Source organism: Panthera onca, chromosome D4 (genome assembly GCF_046562875.1).
Source record: "Panthera onca isolate mPanOnc1 chromosome D4, mPanOnc1 haplotype 2, whole genome shotgun sequence".
Classification (NCBI taxonomy): domain Eukaryota; kingdom Metazoa; phylum Chordata; class Mammalia; order Carnivora; family Felidae; genus Panthera; species Panthera onca.
The window spans coordinates 10,079,793-10,097,163 of NC_138351.1; the positions used below are offsets into that span (position 1 = coordinate 10,079,793).

The 17,371-nt window shown below is 43.2% G+C and overlaps 1 protein-coding gene across 8 annotated transcripts in view; it reads right to left on the reverse strand.

Annotated features, from left to right (window-relative positions):
- SMARCA2 (SWI/SNF related BAF chromatin remodeling complex subunit ATPase 2) overlaps window positions 1-17,371 on the reverse strand; it is a 179,900-nt gene that overhangs the window by 136,204 nt on the left and 26,325 nt on the right. For all 8 annotated transcript variants that reach the window (XM_060610133.3, XM_060610139.3, XM_060610135.3 and 5 more), the window contains exons 5-8: window positions 10,989-11,244; window positions 4,020-4,146; window positions 1,878-2,051; window positions 192-365 (exon numbers count right to left, since the gene is read on the reverse strand). In XM_060610133.3, coding sequence (XP_060466116.1) covers window positions 192-365; window positions 1,878-2,051; window positions 4,020-4,146; window positions 10,989-11,244 — 731 coding nt within the window. The remainder of the gene's footprint in view (window positions 1-191; window positions 366-1,877; window positions 2,052-4,019; window positions 4,147-10,988; window positions 11,245-17,371) is intronic.

Sequence of the window (17,371 nt, forward strand, 5' to 3'; positions counted from 1 at the left end):
TTCGTGGTATGTGCTGTCCAGGAAAGAGAAGATGTGCTTACTCCATCCATACGAGGTTCAAAGGAGCATGTTAACATGTTTGAGAAGCCACTTTTACTCACTCCCTGCTATAGCATATTTACCATTCTCAATACGGGTGCCTGTGAGGACCCCCATTTCCCGGGGTCCCTGCAGGAGAGCGAGCCCCTTACCATCAGTCTTCGCATTCTCTCCTTTTCGATACGCTCCGTCTCTTTTTTCTGCTCTCTTTCCGTGTTGGCGTGCCAAGTTGCCACTGCTTTGGACAGCTTCTGGATCTTCCCGGCCACAGACCGATGGTATTCCTTAAAATCTTTTGCATGCTGCAAAATACTGTTCAGGTACTCCTACAGGATCCAAAGGGAGGAGAAAAGGACACTCGAAGTCTATTTCCCATGAGGTTTCAGCGTAGCCCAAGAAAGCACACACTCTGGCTTCATGAGAGTGGACGATTAGAATCTTCTGGGAGACAGGTGCCCTGGGATGTCTCCTGGCAGCTGAGCTGTGGGCTATGGGGCTGGTGAAAAAGGCTCTCAAAGTTTGTTTGGGCGCCAGTGTGTGGAAGCGAAACCTCTCAGGCCTCAAAAAATACGGCCCCATGAAAATGGCAGGATCAAGCATTGGCAGAAGCATGCAAAACAGCAGTGAGGAAATGTAAAGCACATCACCCTCAAATAAACCCGAGGGAGGAGGGTATTTTCAGTGAGAACCAGGTTATAAAAGTCATGCCTCTTCTGCTCTAACTTAAACACCTTAGAACCGTGACTTGAAATAAGATGAGGAGCCACGAAAATCGCCGCCATAATTCAGATCTACTTTTGAAATACAGGAGGAGAACGTGTACCAACGAATATCTAACTTTTTTTTTTTCCAAATGAAACGAAGCTGGGGCATTAAATCGAGCACCAGAAAACAAACACAACTTATAGGGCTTCTAATGCAAAATCAAATCCTGCATCAAAAATATTTCCAACCCCCTAGGAAGGAACATTTTAAAATATCTGCCCCTGGGTGCCTGGATGGCTCAGTCGGTTAAGTGTCCGACTTCAGCTCAGGTCATGATCTCACGGTTTGTGAGATGTGAGCCCCACGTCGGGCTTTATGCTGGCAGCTCAGAGCCTGGAGCCTGCTTCGCATTTTGTGTTTCCCCCTCTCTCTACCCCTCCTTGGCTTGCGCTCTTTCACTCTCTCTCTCTCAAAAATAAATAAACGCTAAAAAAAATTTTTTTTTAAATCTGCCCCTATGAAACCTCCAACGGGGCCCCAGAAAAGCCCAGGAGGCTGTATTTACATTCGTTATAAAAATAACTGTTTTGGGGAGCCTGGGTGGCTCGTCATTTAAGCCTCAGACTTCGGCTCTGGTCATGATCTCCCAGTTTGTAGGTTCGAGCCCCGCATCGGGCTCTGTGTTGACAGCTCAGAGCCTGGAGCCTGCTTCGGATTCTGTGTCTCCCTCTCTGTCTGCCCCTCCCCCACTCACACTCTGTGTCTCGCTCTCAAAAAATAAATAAGAAATTAAAAAAAAAAGAAACCAAAAACTGTTTTGCTCTCTTCATTTCTTTTCCAGGCCATTCGGGTGGCAGCTGGCCATGGGATTATGCAGAAGACACCTGCCTGGAATTCAGAAAGCAGGGTCCTCCACTGATCCCCTCACAGTGCCATGGACGGGCCACCCGCTTCCCCAGCCTGGCCTGTCTCCCATGGGGCGGCTGGAACACGGGAGTTGCAAGGGACCTTTCTGTTCTCATGGTTTGTCCCCACCGCCCTCGCCAGTACATGTCTCAGTCCTTCTGAGTCCACCTGAGGGCTCAGTCAGGCGTGTCCGTCAATGTAGGACCACACAGTCCAGCCCCCAATACCTGGTGCTTCTGTCGACGCTTCCTTTCCTGCTCAATCTTCTGCTGCTTCTCCAGTTTCTCCGTCATGCGGGCCTCCCTCAGGGTCTGGCGCTTGCTCCGTTTGTATGCTTTGGAGTTGAGGGCCGTCTCCAGGGTTGTGTCTCGTCGCATGCAGGCCACCACCTCTTGTCTCAGCTGTCAAGGTCAAGGGGGGAGCGGGGAGCCGTTGGGAGAGCTTCCCCAAACAGAGGCCTGGCTCCTGGACAGCCTCCACTGCCCTGCTCCCCGTTAGTGGGGCAGAATGGGGTCCCTACAAGGTTCTCCGTCGGAGTTGGCCTTGTTTTTTGTAAGTGAAGGGACTAAATCGTGCCAAATCCACGCAGCATTTTCAAAGATGGTAAAAGCGTTCTTTCCCAGTAATTCAGATTAAAAACAAAAACGGAAACTTACAGCACTGTAAAAAACACTAACCAAAACCTGTCTTGGGTGTTCAATAAATGAATTCATTCTGTTTAATTATTCTAATGGTATTAATTAGCTAACGAGCTTCTGAAATATTTTACTTCATTTTAAGTGCCATACTAACATTCTCTTTGTGTCTAAAGATGGACGTTAATGATGCTCTGCAAAAAAGAGTAGAAACGTTACTTCTTGTTCATGCACAGTAGCAGCAGGTACTCAAACAATATTAATTCAATGTTAATTTTCACATGAAAAATGGGAAATACGGGCTTTGGCTTCCTCCACTCCCAACGATGATATTCTTTCCAAGATATTTAAATTTCACACTAGATCGTGGACTTCTTTTTAGATTACCATAAATGTAGTATCTTATCCATGTTGTACATTATGTGGTAGCAGCCAGGGTGGTGGGGGTGGGGGAAGGATTGGGCATATACATTAAAATAATAATCTAACTGAATCTCAAATCAGCATCAACTATAGTTAATTCACTGGGAAAATTTCATAGAGGGTGGACTTTTCTACACCATCAAGCAAAAAAAATCAGAGACTGGTAAGAGTCCAGCACAGAGAAGCAAATCTGAATATAATCTTATTTTGTGAAGATATATTCGGTTATTAATCATTTTCACAAAATTTTAGCAAGCACTTCATGAAGTGCGTTTCGTGAAGTCCCGTATAGGAAAGGAAGTAAATGGAATTCAGGGCCTTTTATTTTCTTTCTTTTAGAATTTCAGCTGAAAGCTACTCTCACAAAGCTATGGCCAAGGAGCACCCTGTCACCACGACACCCTCCTGCGACATTATAACCCATAGGGCAAATGTACTCCCAACCGAGTTCCTATGACAGTAGCAAGTGGGGTGCCTTTGTGATTTTAGTCACATCCCGCAACAGACTGAGTCATGCAATTCAATACTTCCAAACCACTTTCATTCATTAATAATTCATTTTGCATGCCCCGAGACCTTCACCAAGTAAACCCACCTGCCTGGCAAGCATGCGTCCCTTCTCCCCTTTGGCTAAACGAGGCAGGGTGCGGACCAGGAGACCTGCACCTTTTGGGTCCACAGAGCAAAACTCACCAACGTAAAGACTATCTCTACTTCATTTCACTAGTCTCCTACAGACTCGGCAGTTATAAAACAGATCACCATGCTAGCTTTTATTAATCAGTCACTACTAAGAACCACAGCAAGAACACTAGGTAACAGTCCACTGATTAGTCAATACATGGGCCTGATGTGGTCAAATGCTTCAAACTTAGGCTCCGATGAATAATCAGCAGTTAGAAAACAGTGCTATGTATTTCTACAAATGAGGGGCTATCAATTCAGCAGAGGAGAATTCGGAATGGCTAGGATTTTACATTTGTGTTTACAAAGAGACTCTGATCGACCCCCTTCTATCTTTTTCTTTGGAGTCATAAAGGCAAGCTAAACCATTTATTCTCAAGGTTTCATCCATGGTAACAAAATGCCATTACTCTGACTTTGGAAACCGTAATATAGGAGAAAAAAAAATGTCTCTGATATACAGAAGAAAAAAAGTAGAATAATAAACAATTCATCTTCATTACTTTTGGCTCTATGCTGCTGGTTGGAAATACACACTAGTTTTACTAAGTTTATATCTTTATAACAATATTGAACAGACTTCCGCTTATTTCCTTCATCTCAGATTCGCTGGGGAAAAGGTATTACCTGACGCTGGAAATTGAGTAAGCGAAGTGCTTTCAGCTCCACAGTTGCTTTGGTTCGTAAATCTGGTGGCAGAGAGCCAGGCAGATTTTCCAGTTCTTGGATCCTATGAGCTATGCGAGCCTGGAGTCTAAAGGAGATAAGGAAATGGGGGGGAGGGGAGGGGGAAATATACATTACAACTGAGTCTTGAATGATAAACAGTAACCCTCAGGTTTAAGTTCTGGCAAAACATATCCCGGATCTTGCTGTCGGCGAATTCCTGATGCCCAGCTGGATTATCTGATGTTAAACGGAGAAGAGCGACCTCTGCATTGACGCGGACAGGTGCCGTATGTTGCTCAACACTCTGGCCTTCACAACGTCTCTCTCTCTCGAACACCCAGAAAGGAAGACTCAGGATGCATCTAGGAAGGCAGTCCAGTGCCATGACTTGCTTCAGACAGAGAGAACATGAGAGACAGGACAATGTGATTTGCTCCCAAATGCCCAGGCAGCCAGAGTGCAGAGCTGAGACAACAGAGTTTTCTTTCTGACTTCCAGTTCCATCCTAGGCAACCAGGCCATGTGCCCTCTTTGCCAAGATGCTGATGACAACAGCCGTTGAAGCTGAGTGAACAAGAGCACTTTTAGGTGCTGAGGCCACAGAAATCAACCAACCCAAAACTTTCACGGAGGGAGCCTGCCAACCACGACCACTTCCTCTCTGAGCAGTGCTTGTCTGAGAAAAGGCAAAGTAGGCATTTTTAAAAATCAGGTTTGGGGAAGCGGGAGATGGTAAAGTAACAGTATTTAAAAACTACGTTTCTAGAAAAAGGGTTGCTAGAGATTCTCATCTCCGACATCATCAGAAATATAACTGCAGGTCATTCTTCAAAATAAAGGCAGAAGAGAAAACAAAACATACCCCACTTTCTTCATTCAGCCGGGATACTTTTACTGTGACCCCATACAAACCGGCTTCAGATTTCGCCTGGATCCTATTCTTACAAATAATTGCATGCCATTTAAAATCTATTTTTAGAACTACCTCCCTCCAAACTTGGGGCAGAAGTGTCTTGGAAAAGATTTCATGAAGAATAGTAAAAGGTAGTAAGTTAAATTAAGTTAACATTAACTGTGCTAAGGTGTATTTAAGGTAGAATTTTCTTCAATTCTTTCTCCCTCCCTCCTTTGCACGTACTCACTCTCTCTCTCTCTCTCTCTCTCTCTCTCTCTCTCACACACACACACACACACACACACACACACACACACACTCACACACGCATACACATATGCATGCACCCCCTACAAGGTAAATGCTATAGAGGTGCCATCTTACTGATGAGAAAACTGAGGTTTGGAGACAGTAAGAAACACGCAAACTTCACAGAACTAGTGAAGGAGGGAGCCCGGACAGGAGCCTCATTTGCCTGACACCTGCAGGGACACTGCAGGTAATTAATACACACTTTCTGACTGCAGCTTTCCTGGACCTCAACTATAAAAGCTGATAATTAAAGATTCTTTTAAAAACTCGTATCATGCGGGGTGTCTGGCTGGCTCAGTCGGTGGAGCGTGTGACCCTTGATCTCAGGGTTGTGAGTTCTAGCCCTCAGCTGGGTATAGAGATTACTTAAAAAATACAATCTTTAAAAATATTAATAATAAATGACTAAATAAATACAAATCTGTATTATGGTTTTGTCGACCTTTACGATGCTCTGTGTGCATCAACATGAAAAAGTAAAATCTCTGAGCGAGGGGCCACAAAATTATCTTACTACTTCAGTTAGCCCAAATATCAAAAACTGAGTGCTTTTAAAAACAAAACCAAACCAAAAAAATGTACAGAACCTGCAACTGTTTGCTTTGGTAGAGAAGTAAAATGTCATCTTTTCCAAAACTTTAAAAAATGACAGTACACATCGTTTTTTCATTGACTTTGCTGGAAATAATATCCTGACAGATTCCTGTTTTATTTGGTACATACGTGTTATTAATTCTGATTTACTGAACGATTTGATGGCAGAACATGCTATTATTAGCGCTGACTGTGTTATCATGCTGTTTTTTTCAGCCCTCTGTACGAACACAAGCAAACAGGCCCTTAAACGGCTTACACATGCAGCAGAATAAACACTTGTGAGTTCAAATGACGGTAAGAAACTTCCACCATTTTTGAAATAAAAAAAGGAACACTTACAAATTTTAAATAATTAAAAAAAATAAACAAACTTCCACATTGTATTCTTTTGGCCAGACTGCCCCACCTCACCCACTGTTCTTGTGCATTCCTATTACTACTGATACTCATGGGATTTTCATCAGAGTTTCTTTCTTTTTTTTTTTAATTTTCACCGTATGGAACAAAGATCCATTTCATTTGTCCAATTCAATTTCTTAAATATTCCCATTGCCAAAAATCTCTAACTATGGCCAAAGATGGTACATCTTAACTATGACATTAAGAGAAAAACCTATTATAGTGTGTTTTTTGTTCAAATATTTAATGTAAATAGGAAAAAACAAAACAAAAGAAAACTAAGCCAAAACAGCTTTACTCAAGTCGAAGGCCACAGTATAGGAGAATTAAATATCACAGGGAGGTAGATGAGAGTCAGTGATTTAGTCAGGCTACTTCCTCGGTTCTAGATTTACCACAAACTTTTGTTTGTTTGTTTGTTTGTTTCATGTGAATATCTCGGAAATTCAACCATCCCTTGGTGTTTGGGCTTACTTTCTCTGACCAAGTGGGTCAAGTGAGAAATCAGAGACATAGCTGCTTTTTCTTAATCTTCTAAAGGTCTATGGAAATAAGACGAAATAAATAATCTTAGGACAACTGGGCTGAGAGTACAGAGATTAATTCCCCCGATGGGAGTGGGAGATGTAGGGATGTGGGGAGGCAGGGATGGGGGCAGATGTAGCCTCAGAGTCTGTTGGGGAGCAGTGGGGGGCACTGCTTCCCAAAATATCTGCATCTCCCAAGGGCCTAGTAATTTGTCAAGGAATCTCAGATTCCCCAACACAAAAGAATCTTTCTTTTATGAGAGGGAGGTGGAAAGTGCAAAGTGCCATCGTGCAAAACTACAGAAGAGGAAAGGTAGGTTCCGCGGTAAAATTACATGCATTGAATTCCGCACGTGGTGGGTGGGTAGCGAGGGTACAGGAGGGGCTGCTTTAACGCAGAAAATTTTATTTCTTTGTGGTGGTGGTCGTCGTTGTTAATAGAAATCTTCATTTTAAATAATGCTCCTCACCAGACAATTTCATCTTCCCATCAATGGAATTCAGCAGGTAGTCCAGTAAAGAGATTCAGGATTCTAAACTTCCCGAAACAACAACACATGTAATACTGTATAACTGCGGGAGACTCATTTAGTGTCCTCACGAGTACAGAAAATTGAAGCAGAATTAGGTCACTCAGGTTTTTCATACAGATTGAACAGTAAATCAAGAGGGGTTACTGTTCCAGCAAGAAAAAGAGTTCCATTAAAGGTAACAGATATTTGTTCAGGTCCAGAGGAGAAGTTTATGATTCCTGTAGGAGAGTTATTTGAACAGAAAATGACACTGGTACATTTTGTTCCTTCAAGGAGCTGAGTGACACTTTAAAAAGCGGGGGGGAGAGAGAGAGGGGAGAGGGTGGGGGAAAATGACTTTTCGTAACTCTGCTGACCAAACAGCCCTTGGTAATTTTTGAGAAGGAGTTTGAGGGTTGCAGTGGGGATCCGGGAAGGACAAAAAACACGCTTGCTTCCTGAAGCAAGGTGTGCTACTATTTTCATACTGAATTTGAAACTGATGCCAAAGAGGGCTGGCGTGTTTCAAAGGCGAGCTTCTCAAATAAACTCCTTTGAATGTGAAATGCATCTTCCGTGAAAACGCTTGTGGAATCCATTCGCTTACACACTAACGTGACAACCGGAGCACTTTTGCCCGAATATCGAACTCAGGATGGGAGAAGTGAAGTCAGGTATACTGACAGGGCAAGAGAAGCATGCTGGAAAGACCACCACCACCACCAACAACAACAGCAAGGACAAACTGGAACTCTCTCTCTGACGCTTAACTACAGAAAAAGGCACTGAGATTCATCAGTAAGAGAAAGATGGTCAAAAAAGAAAGGATACAATTTAGATGGGAACAGAATGTTTTCACCGCAGAGACTGCACAGATTTGAGGCAAAGTGTTCAGGCCCAGAAACTTATTTATGCTGTTGTTGAATCAAGAAGGTCAGTTTGTCAAGATTCTGCTTTTATGATGAGCAAGAGAAACAGCCAAGCGACTTAAAAGTCAAAAAGAAATTTGAGATTCTGACAACTTCCTTTCAATTTTCACAGACAAGGTAAGTGATATTACCATGGTCAAAGACATGAATATCTGTTAAAGAAATTCTGACAGATGATGTCTTTTCTCCAACAAAGTACATAAAATTATAAAGGAGATATCTATCTATCTATTGATAACTTTTAGACCTTGCTCAAATAATCGATCAGATGGTTTTTGCTCCAATTAAGTACATAAATTATAAAACAAATATATGTATACATATATTACATGTACACATACATGTACATATACATATATATACACATACACATATATATACACACACACACACATATATATATATATATATATATACTTTAGACCTTGCTCAAATACTTGATCAGAAGGTAAAGATACACAGGACCTTTCCAGCTACTAGTGTTAAAGACCAGGAAGCCATTCTCTCAAAGAGGGGCAAAAGGAAAAGTTGCTTAGCTGTCTCTTACAAGAGCCTAAGGCACTCGATCTAACCCCTTCTGAAGGATAAAGTTAACTCCTCTCTGCAGCTGAACCATTTATCTCCAGATGGGGAAGCCAGCCATCGCTCTCTAATTAAAGAAGATACAAGATGCCCTGTGATGTTGCCAGGAGAAACCCGTGCTCTTTCTCAAGATGGCCATGGGAAAGTTCAGCCCCAAGACCCCACCTGCTTTTCAGACCCAGAGTTGCCAGAGCAATCATTCCGGAAGCCACGCATCTTTACGAAAGAGGAGACATTTCATCAAGTAATGATAATAATATCAAAAATAGCCATTCCACCACATTCTGCTTATAATTTAAAAGATCCCGACTCATGTATTTTTTTCTTATTGATACGGGACTGGAGGACCAAAGCTTTTCACACACTGGAATAGGCTACATAGTCCTACTTAGTACTGTATACTTTGGGAGACCATCCAAGGGTGCTAAAAATGGGGCTCATGACAAGAAAGTCCTGCAAATACGGTTCCGGTAAAAATGAAGAAAACTTAGGAGTCAGTAAAATGCACATACACCTGCCTGCCTCCCCCCACCCCCCGCCCCGCACAACACAGGCTGAACAAGGAGAAAAGTCCAGATGTATTTCTAGGTAGAGAGAGTGTCTATGTTATGAATGTAGTTCACATGACGTAGTAACAATATTGGTACATTCGAGGTAAGGACAAAAAAAAGTTAGTTCTTTGGAAGTCAGAATTTTAGAGTAACTAAACAATACCCCTCGGTGCTACTTACTGCCTTTTTAAAAAAATACTTTTGACTTTTTTTTTTTTTATTCAGTAGTGATGTAAAGAAAGTACCGCACATGAATAAAGCTTCTGCCCCCAGATAGGAACCTAGTGCTAATATGTGACTTTGTACCGCACAGTGATCTGTCTGTCAACACTACAATACCAACTGATGATGTATATGTAGCTCTCTAGGGATACATAAAATTTAGGAAACAGCAATACAAAAGCTCTTTGTTGAGGATTAGTAATAGCAAAGAGAGGAAAGTTTTGCTCTTCATCCAAAAAGCTACACACATTTACGGGCAAGTTACTGTGATTTCTTTCACAGTTAACTACCAAAGCTGGTAACTCAGTGTTTTAATCTAGTAACATGTAAGTCATGTGTTTTTCAATAAAGACTAAGGTGATGTCTTTAAAGGGAAGCTAGATGTTATTTACTGACCTTCCCTTATAATTTCTTTGAAATTAAATAATAATTGGGAAATAATCATAGCTGATATGTACTGAAAGTCTTTGTATCATTTAATCTCCCCCCCTACAAGAGGTACTATAACACCTTCTTTTAACAGATGTGGAAACTGAGTCATGGAAAAGAGATGCAACTTCACCAAGGTAACACAGCTGGTAAGTGACAGAACACTCCTGGACTCTCTTTTTGGTTAACATTAAGTATTTACATCAAGGGTCCGCTAACTCCAGCCTGTGGGCCAAATCCTTTCCACAGCCTGTTTCTGTAAATAAAGTTTTACTGGAACACAGCCAGCCCATTATTGTCTGTGGATGCTCTTAGCAGAGCTGAGAGGCCTTTGCCACAGTCCTGAAAAGGGTAAAGTTTTAACCATCCCGCCATTTGCAGAAAAGGTTTGCCCACTACTGATTCAGATAAATGTGCCAAATCAGGTGAAAATTAGGTTTCTGTAATGAAGAGTTTAAAGAAGGACCCCACATGAAGACACTTCTATCGGGCTTACCACTAAGGCTGGGCCAAGCTGTAGACCCACAAATGCATGCATTAAAACAAAGAATATATTACAGTGAGCCACTATGTAGGCTTTAGTAGCATGAGACCAGCTCGAAGCCATCATTCAAGGATAAACTGAGAGACACCCTGCACAGATAGGCCAAGTATGACGGGTCTGCTTTCTTGCATCCACAGGCACTCCTGGCTGGACTTTGATCTTTGCATCCCTAGTGCCCGACACAGTGCCTGGCATGTCATGGCGGGTGATGACAGCTTTCCGGACTCAGTGAATGACACTCACCGTCCTGAGAACCCAGAGGCCCCCCTCCTGCCACCGCTATGGCAAACAAACCCTTGTTCCGAGGACATTCTTCCCGCAGCCTGAGTTTCAGCCTGTGCCTTGTCCCATTGGGAAGCATGCCCACCACACCAGCGGTCCACACACCCCCGGCGAGGTGGGGGGCGGGGCGGGGAACAGTGTCTTACCTGTACTCGCGCTCCTGCAGGATCTCCACGGGGTCCAGGCCCTGCGGTTTCTGGATGGGGCTGATACGGCTCTGCTTCTGCTGCAGCTGCAGGATGGGCGACGGCTGCCCCGGGGCCGGCTGTGGCACGGAGGGCCCGGGCACGGCGGCGGCGGGGGGCTGCGCGGCGGCGGGGGGCGCGGGCGAGGGCCGGCCGCTGGGCGCGGGCACCGGCAGCTTCTGCGGGGTGTTCGGGCCACTCAGCTCCGGCCCCGGGCCTGCGGGACAAGAGCGACACGGGCAGCAGCAGCTCGGGAGGGCCGGCGCCCCTGCGCACCCCCGGCCTGCCCGCTGCCCCCGGGGGACCCGCCATGGGGACAAGTAAACTGTCTCAAGGGAAGGAAGGAGGGGAGGAAGGAGGAAGAGGAGGAAGGCAGGAGGGCAGGGGAGGAAAGGAAGGAAAAGGAAAGAAGAACCTGGCATCTGTCTGCATAGGGAAATGGCATTCACTAACGAACACTGGCGAAATGGTCCATAAATGACTAAAGGAATAAATTGATGAAAGGAACGGAGGCCCAGCAATTAATGTAGCTGAACAGTGCTTTTTATTTTGTTTTGTTTTTAAAGAATTACAATTACAGGTGCATTCAAGAGTTCAGAAAAGCAAGGGAGTTATGGAACAGTCAGATGCGATTTGGGTGCGGTCCTAAAAATCACATTTCGCAAATTGCGCCAAAAACGGGCTCTAGGCAGACCCCGGTCTTGTTCTGCAGCAGTCTTGCTGTTGAAACCCTTGCCCTGCAAATAACAGCCAGCAGCCTGGCCAGTCCTGATGTGAGCTGAAAGGGGCACACATTTTTCCTTAATGACCTATAAAGCACATTTCAGGCTTAATCAGTGCATCTCAGGAACTTAAGTTTTTTGTTTGTTTGTTTGTTTGTTTTTTAACTACATATTAGAAAATGTTTCTAAAAACATTGCGGTGTGTGTGTCTGGTGGGGGGGAGCCACTCATCCCACCTAATAAAAAGTAGTAAATACTAAGATTCAAGAGAGCATTTTTCTCATGCTAACAGAATAAAGGGATATGTAATCATCCAGCTTATCAAAATGCACTTAATAACTTAATTTAATGCAATTTTCCACATTAGACCTCAGGAGTTTAAATTGATTGCTATGTATGGACCTAAAATAAGAAGTCTTCTCCCTCTTCCCTCCTAGGTAAATTTTTACTTACTTCAAAATTATAAATAAGATTAGCAATGCTACCAGATGAATTAGTAAATGAAAAAAAAAAAAAGAAATAAAGCTCACTAAGCTGTTAAAACCTCTGCATTCTTCTGGGTATTTGCCATATCTTCTCTAAGAAAAGTTAAAATCATTCAATGGCAACAAAATAATAGTCTATATACTTCAGGACCCCTTAATAATTAACCATACAAAGACACACATTATGAAAGATGAGACATATTTATTCAATTTCCAGCAAATACCGTTTGGAAATGGGCTTCAACTGACAATGCAGGGAGAGTGTCAGCAAAAATTTTGACATGAGGAACGTGAGAAAATAGAGCAAACTGCTTAGGAAACTGTGTGTTGTGTGTGTGTGCACGCGCATGTGCATGTGTGTGGGCATATGTGCAGGTGCGTGGGCACATACATGAGCATGTGTGTGTGTGTGTGTGTGTGTGTGTGTGTGGTGTTACTGTTGTTCTTCTTTCCCCTTTCCTGTGAAATTAGGTAAAACTTTCCAAAATACATAGAGCTACATAATCCTGAGGCAATCTGTAGCCCCTGGGTCTAGTGGGGGGGATGAAAAACTCTGGAGAGAAAAATGCATTTTTAAAAATTTTCTATTTTAAGCATTGTAGACAGTACTATCATAATAAAGAGATTCTTTTCATCTAAGTACTTTCTGATTTTTTTTTTTTCTGAATGGGAAAGTCTTTTACATAATGTATCGCGTTTCATAATAATTTATATTTAGAGTTTCTTTTATCCATACATAAGAAACCAATTTCTAAACATTAAATCTCAGGGTCGTTAAGCATGGGAATGAGTTATGGAGGGACGTTCTAGAATATTTTCTCCCTAGAGGTCTTTAAAACAGGGTAGATTTTCCCTTGGGGTTGTTTTAGATATGATCCAGTCCAAAGAGAGGAGACAGAGATTTCTAACAGTTATGTTAATTCTCTGATTCTTTTTTTTTTTTTTTTAATTCTCTGTGATTCTATAAATCTCCTTAGTAGACTCAGGAAACTGGTATATTTAAAGACTTGGTATAAGCACACTAAATAATCAACTGAATACATTGAAGCCCTCTAAAAACACTACCAACTTGAACAAAAACAAAATTTGGGTCTTGGTGATAAGATAATAATTACTTTACACTCAGTTCTGAAAGGGATTTTCCTCCTTTCCAAGTTTAAATAATTCATCAACAAAAGCCGTAACAGGGCACTGGGGTTACGCATTCCACCCGTTCCGGGAGCCTTCTTCTTTAGCCGATAGCTGGCAAATACCTATGCGGAAGCCTCTGATGACTCCTTGAGGTAAATTCAAGTCACTATTTTTAAAGCCACATTTCAGCAAAGGAAGGTATCCAGAGCATGTCGGATATCCCTGGTTCCACTTCTGGTCATTTTTAGCCTATGACTCAAAACTAGGTCTAACACGCACGCACCAGACTAGACGTCTTTAATCCATTAAGTCCAAAGACATTCTTATCTGGCTGATTGACCCTTAAAATTGAGAAGCAGGGAGAGACCCCAACGTGAACCTACATATTCAAATCTCCAATTTGAAAAGTACTACGGTTTGCAGTGAATGAAATGGGCACGTTTAAAACACCCTGTATCTTCCCAGGTCACCTCAGCTCTACCACCTACTGGTGGTGTAAGCCTGAGCAAGTTGTGCCTCGGTTTTCTCATCTGCAGAATGGGGATAAGAGGGTGGTCGTGAGGTACAACGAGATAATGTAGATTCCACCCTCTGCTCTTGTCATTCTTACCGCTACCACGGCCACAAAGGTTAAGAAGTCTAATTGAATTAATTTCGCTTTCTAGAAAAACCCCACGGCAACAGAAAGGCCTTTTAGGAAACTTGGTAGCGTATTAGCTGGCAACGTTGGGAGTACGCTTTTCTCCAGCAAACTTCAAAATGTCTCTACAGTTTACAACAACTCAGCACAAATACTCAGATAAGTCAGCTTGCCATGTGCTTCCTGCTAATCTGCTATCAGAGCCACTTACAAGCAAATTCCTTTCCTCACTAAACACCGCAAGTTCACTTACTGCGTGGGCCTTTTTTTTTTTTTTTTTTCCCTCCCTCCAATAGATTACATAACAACTTCCATTTACAGAGGCCAGGGAACTGAATGCAGCTTGCAGCAACTGGACGTGCCTGGAATGTAACTACCTGTTCATCAGGCTTCCTGCCTGTCCCGCAGGCGGCTTCCACACCTGAGGTGCCTGGCTGGCTGGGCTTCCTATCGGCAGAAACCATCTCTGCAATAGACACTCGTGGTCTGCCAGACGATAAGACTTCTCCCTGGTATCTTCAAACGCAAAACAAATTACATTCCCTATCTTATCGCCTACCCGCCCCCCAACATAAACAATTTAGGCTTAGTTGCCAAGGCTCCAAATGTGTCTGTTTTCCCCTGAACTCCCACCTTGGAAATCTAGGCAGATGTATTATGTCCTGATGTCCCTGAGAACAGGGCAACCAAGGTGTGTGTGTGTGTGTGTGTTGGGGGTGGGGGGGATTGTTCTCGGACGGATCCCTATGCCTGATGTTATGAAACAGGGAAACTGAGCCTGGGTGGCTCAGTCGGTTGAGCGTCCAACTCTTTGATTTCGGCTCAGGTCATGATCTCACATCAGGCTCCATGCTGACAGCGTGGAGCCTGCTGGGATTCTCTCTCTCCCTCTCTCTGTCCCTCCACCACTCGCTCTCTCAAAATAAATAAACAACAACAACAAAACAACAGGGAAACAAACTTATGAAAATACCTGAGTCTCGCATGTACAGAATTTCTGTTCATTCAGAACTCACTGTCTTCTGGCACACTAGGATAGTTACTCAATATTCTGTGCCTTAAATAGGGATTTAAGTGGTTTCCGTGGGTTGGAAAAAAAAAAATGTAATGAAGTGTATTTATTACATTGAGGATACCTAGAAGTTTTAGATACTAAAAGGAGGGGCGAAGCAGGAGAGAGACAGGCACTAAAGAAAATTGGCAGTGAAACTTTTACTTTCTATCGTAAGGTCCTTTACTCCATATACACCAAAAAAACAAAACAACAACAAAAAAAACACCCCCCAAACCTTTTTTATTACAGTTCCTAATTTTAATTTTGCTTTAGTCTCTATAAAATAAAAAAATAAATCAAAATGAAAAGGGAGATGATGGGTTACATTTGCACAGAGCCCACAGCAGGCAAAGGTTGAAGAATTATTTGTTCAGTGCACAACTCCTGCAGTCAACCAGTAATTCTCTAGCGGTGCCTATGATGATATATGCCACTTTGGGTGAGTTACAACTCTGGAGTAGGTTTGAGGCAGACCACCCCAACCAAAAAGATTCTCCTCACACATGAATAATGCTACAAAGTGGGACAAAAGAAAAATGGAATCGTAGCTACCTCTAGGTAAGTGGACACACTTAAAACTTATTGTTTCCTGAAATATTAGTAGAGGGATTTATACACAACAATATATTTTTTTTTAATTAGGGAGGGATGGAGGTAAACAATAACAAGAAAAATAATATTAACTCAGAAAAAATATTCTTCTTTTGACTTGTCCTAAATGCCAACCTCCTCCCCACCCCCAACAAAAAACAAAACCAAAAACAAAAAAAGTCTTTGTCAAGGAAGATTGTCATTTCCCTCTAAAATCTGAGATTTGGGGACAAGTTCTGCAACAATGTCAGGTGTAAGCCCCTTCCCAGAGGCAGAAATGGATCTGCTCTGTTAACAGGTTATTTCTTCCAAAGTTACCCATGGCCTCCTTGCCCCCTCTGGCATGAAACACTACCTGCCCTAATATTTTCACTTGTAATGAAGCCTGCTTTCTAGAAACACGAGACATGAGTGGTGAGTAATAAAATGAGTTCCTCCCGACAACAGGGGCCTGGTGAGGGAAGGCCCAAGCATCGGAGACAGAAAAGACACGGAGCCCTCTCTTCTGGAGAGGGTCCAGAAAGCGCACTCAGGATTGTGTTGTACTGGGGCATGGAGTGGTTGCTCTTCCCAAGCATCCAGACAACCACGACTTCGTTCCCTAAGTTCTACTCCGTCACTGGGTCTGCTTATTCGAACTTCGGGTGAAAAGGTATCTGAAATGAATTGATTACCTTCCTGCCTTCTTAAGGGAGGCTTTGGGATGTTTTCCTGCTGAGCGTAGGTCATTAAAAAAAAAAAAATACCAATGCTCATGGAGGTCTGTGATGAGATGGCACCCCAGGACACGCATCGAGGTGCGGTGACAGGTGCCTACTGACAGGGTCCCACACCACTACCTCTTGGGAGGTGCTTAACTATCTGATTCCTGTCATTCCGTCTCTACTGGAAACTGCCCTGAGATGTGGGTTATCAAGATGGGCCAATTTCCTTGACGTTGTGTCTAAAGAGCAAGTTAAAAGGCTCTACATAAGGAGCGAAGATGTTTTTCCTTTTGACACACACAGGAGTAAAATGCTTGCATCTGGTGCCCAGAGTTTGGGATGGGGTTCTTTCCCTGGTGGTGAGCTCCGTTGTGATGAGGGAGCCAGTATGGGGCAGCGGTTAAAAGACGTGGGCTCTTGAGGTCAGGCTGCTGGTATGTGAGCCCCGACTCGCCATGTTCTGGATGTAAAGTACTCATCGCTGAGCATGATGCACGAGGCATGCCAGTAGGTGCGCCCTAAGTATAAGCTATGCACCCAGAGACGTGCGCGTATTTCTTTCTTTCATCTGGCTGCCTTCCCCAGAGCTGGAGTTATGCCATTTTAAAACCTCTAAACGCATCAAATATGCAAACTACCATTTTATGCGTGGTTTTCCTCTACGTTTGCAGACCCTAGAGGTTCAGTGCCATAGGATCCTTCATCTACCAAAGCGCCATGGTCACTACAAAATGATCTGAATCTGACATGATCCTTTCTTACTCTTTCAAATCCATTCCTAAGTATACAGCCACAGTTAACAAGGTGAGTTTATCCCTACCAGAAGAGAAACACAAACTCTGAAAACAGAGTACTTCATCATCATCATCATCACCTGAACTCTTCTATACTGCTTCAGTCCCCAAACCTAGAAAAAGTACCCACTTCCTGCACCGATTGTGTGCAGGAATCAGCATGTCGTGGCCTGCCCTAAGGAGAGGGAACCATTCGCAGGAAGGATGTCAACGTCAAGGAAGA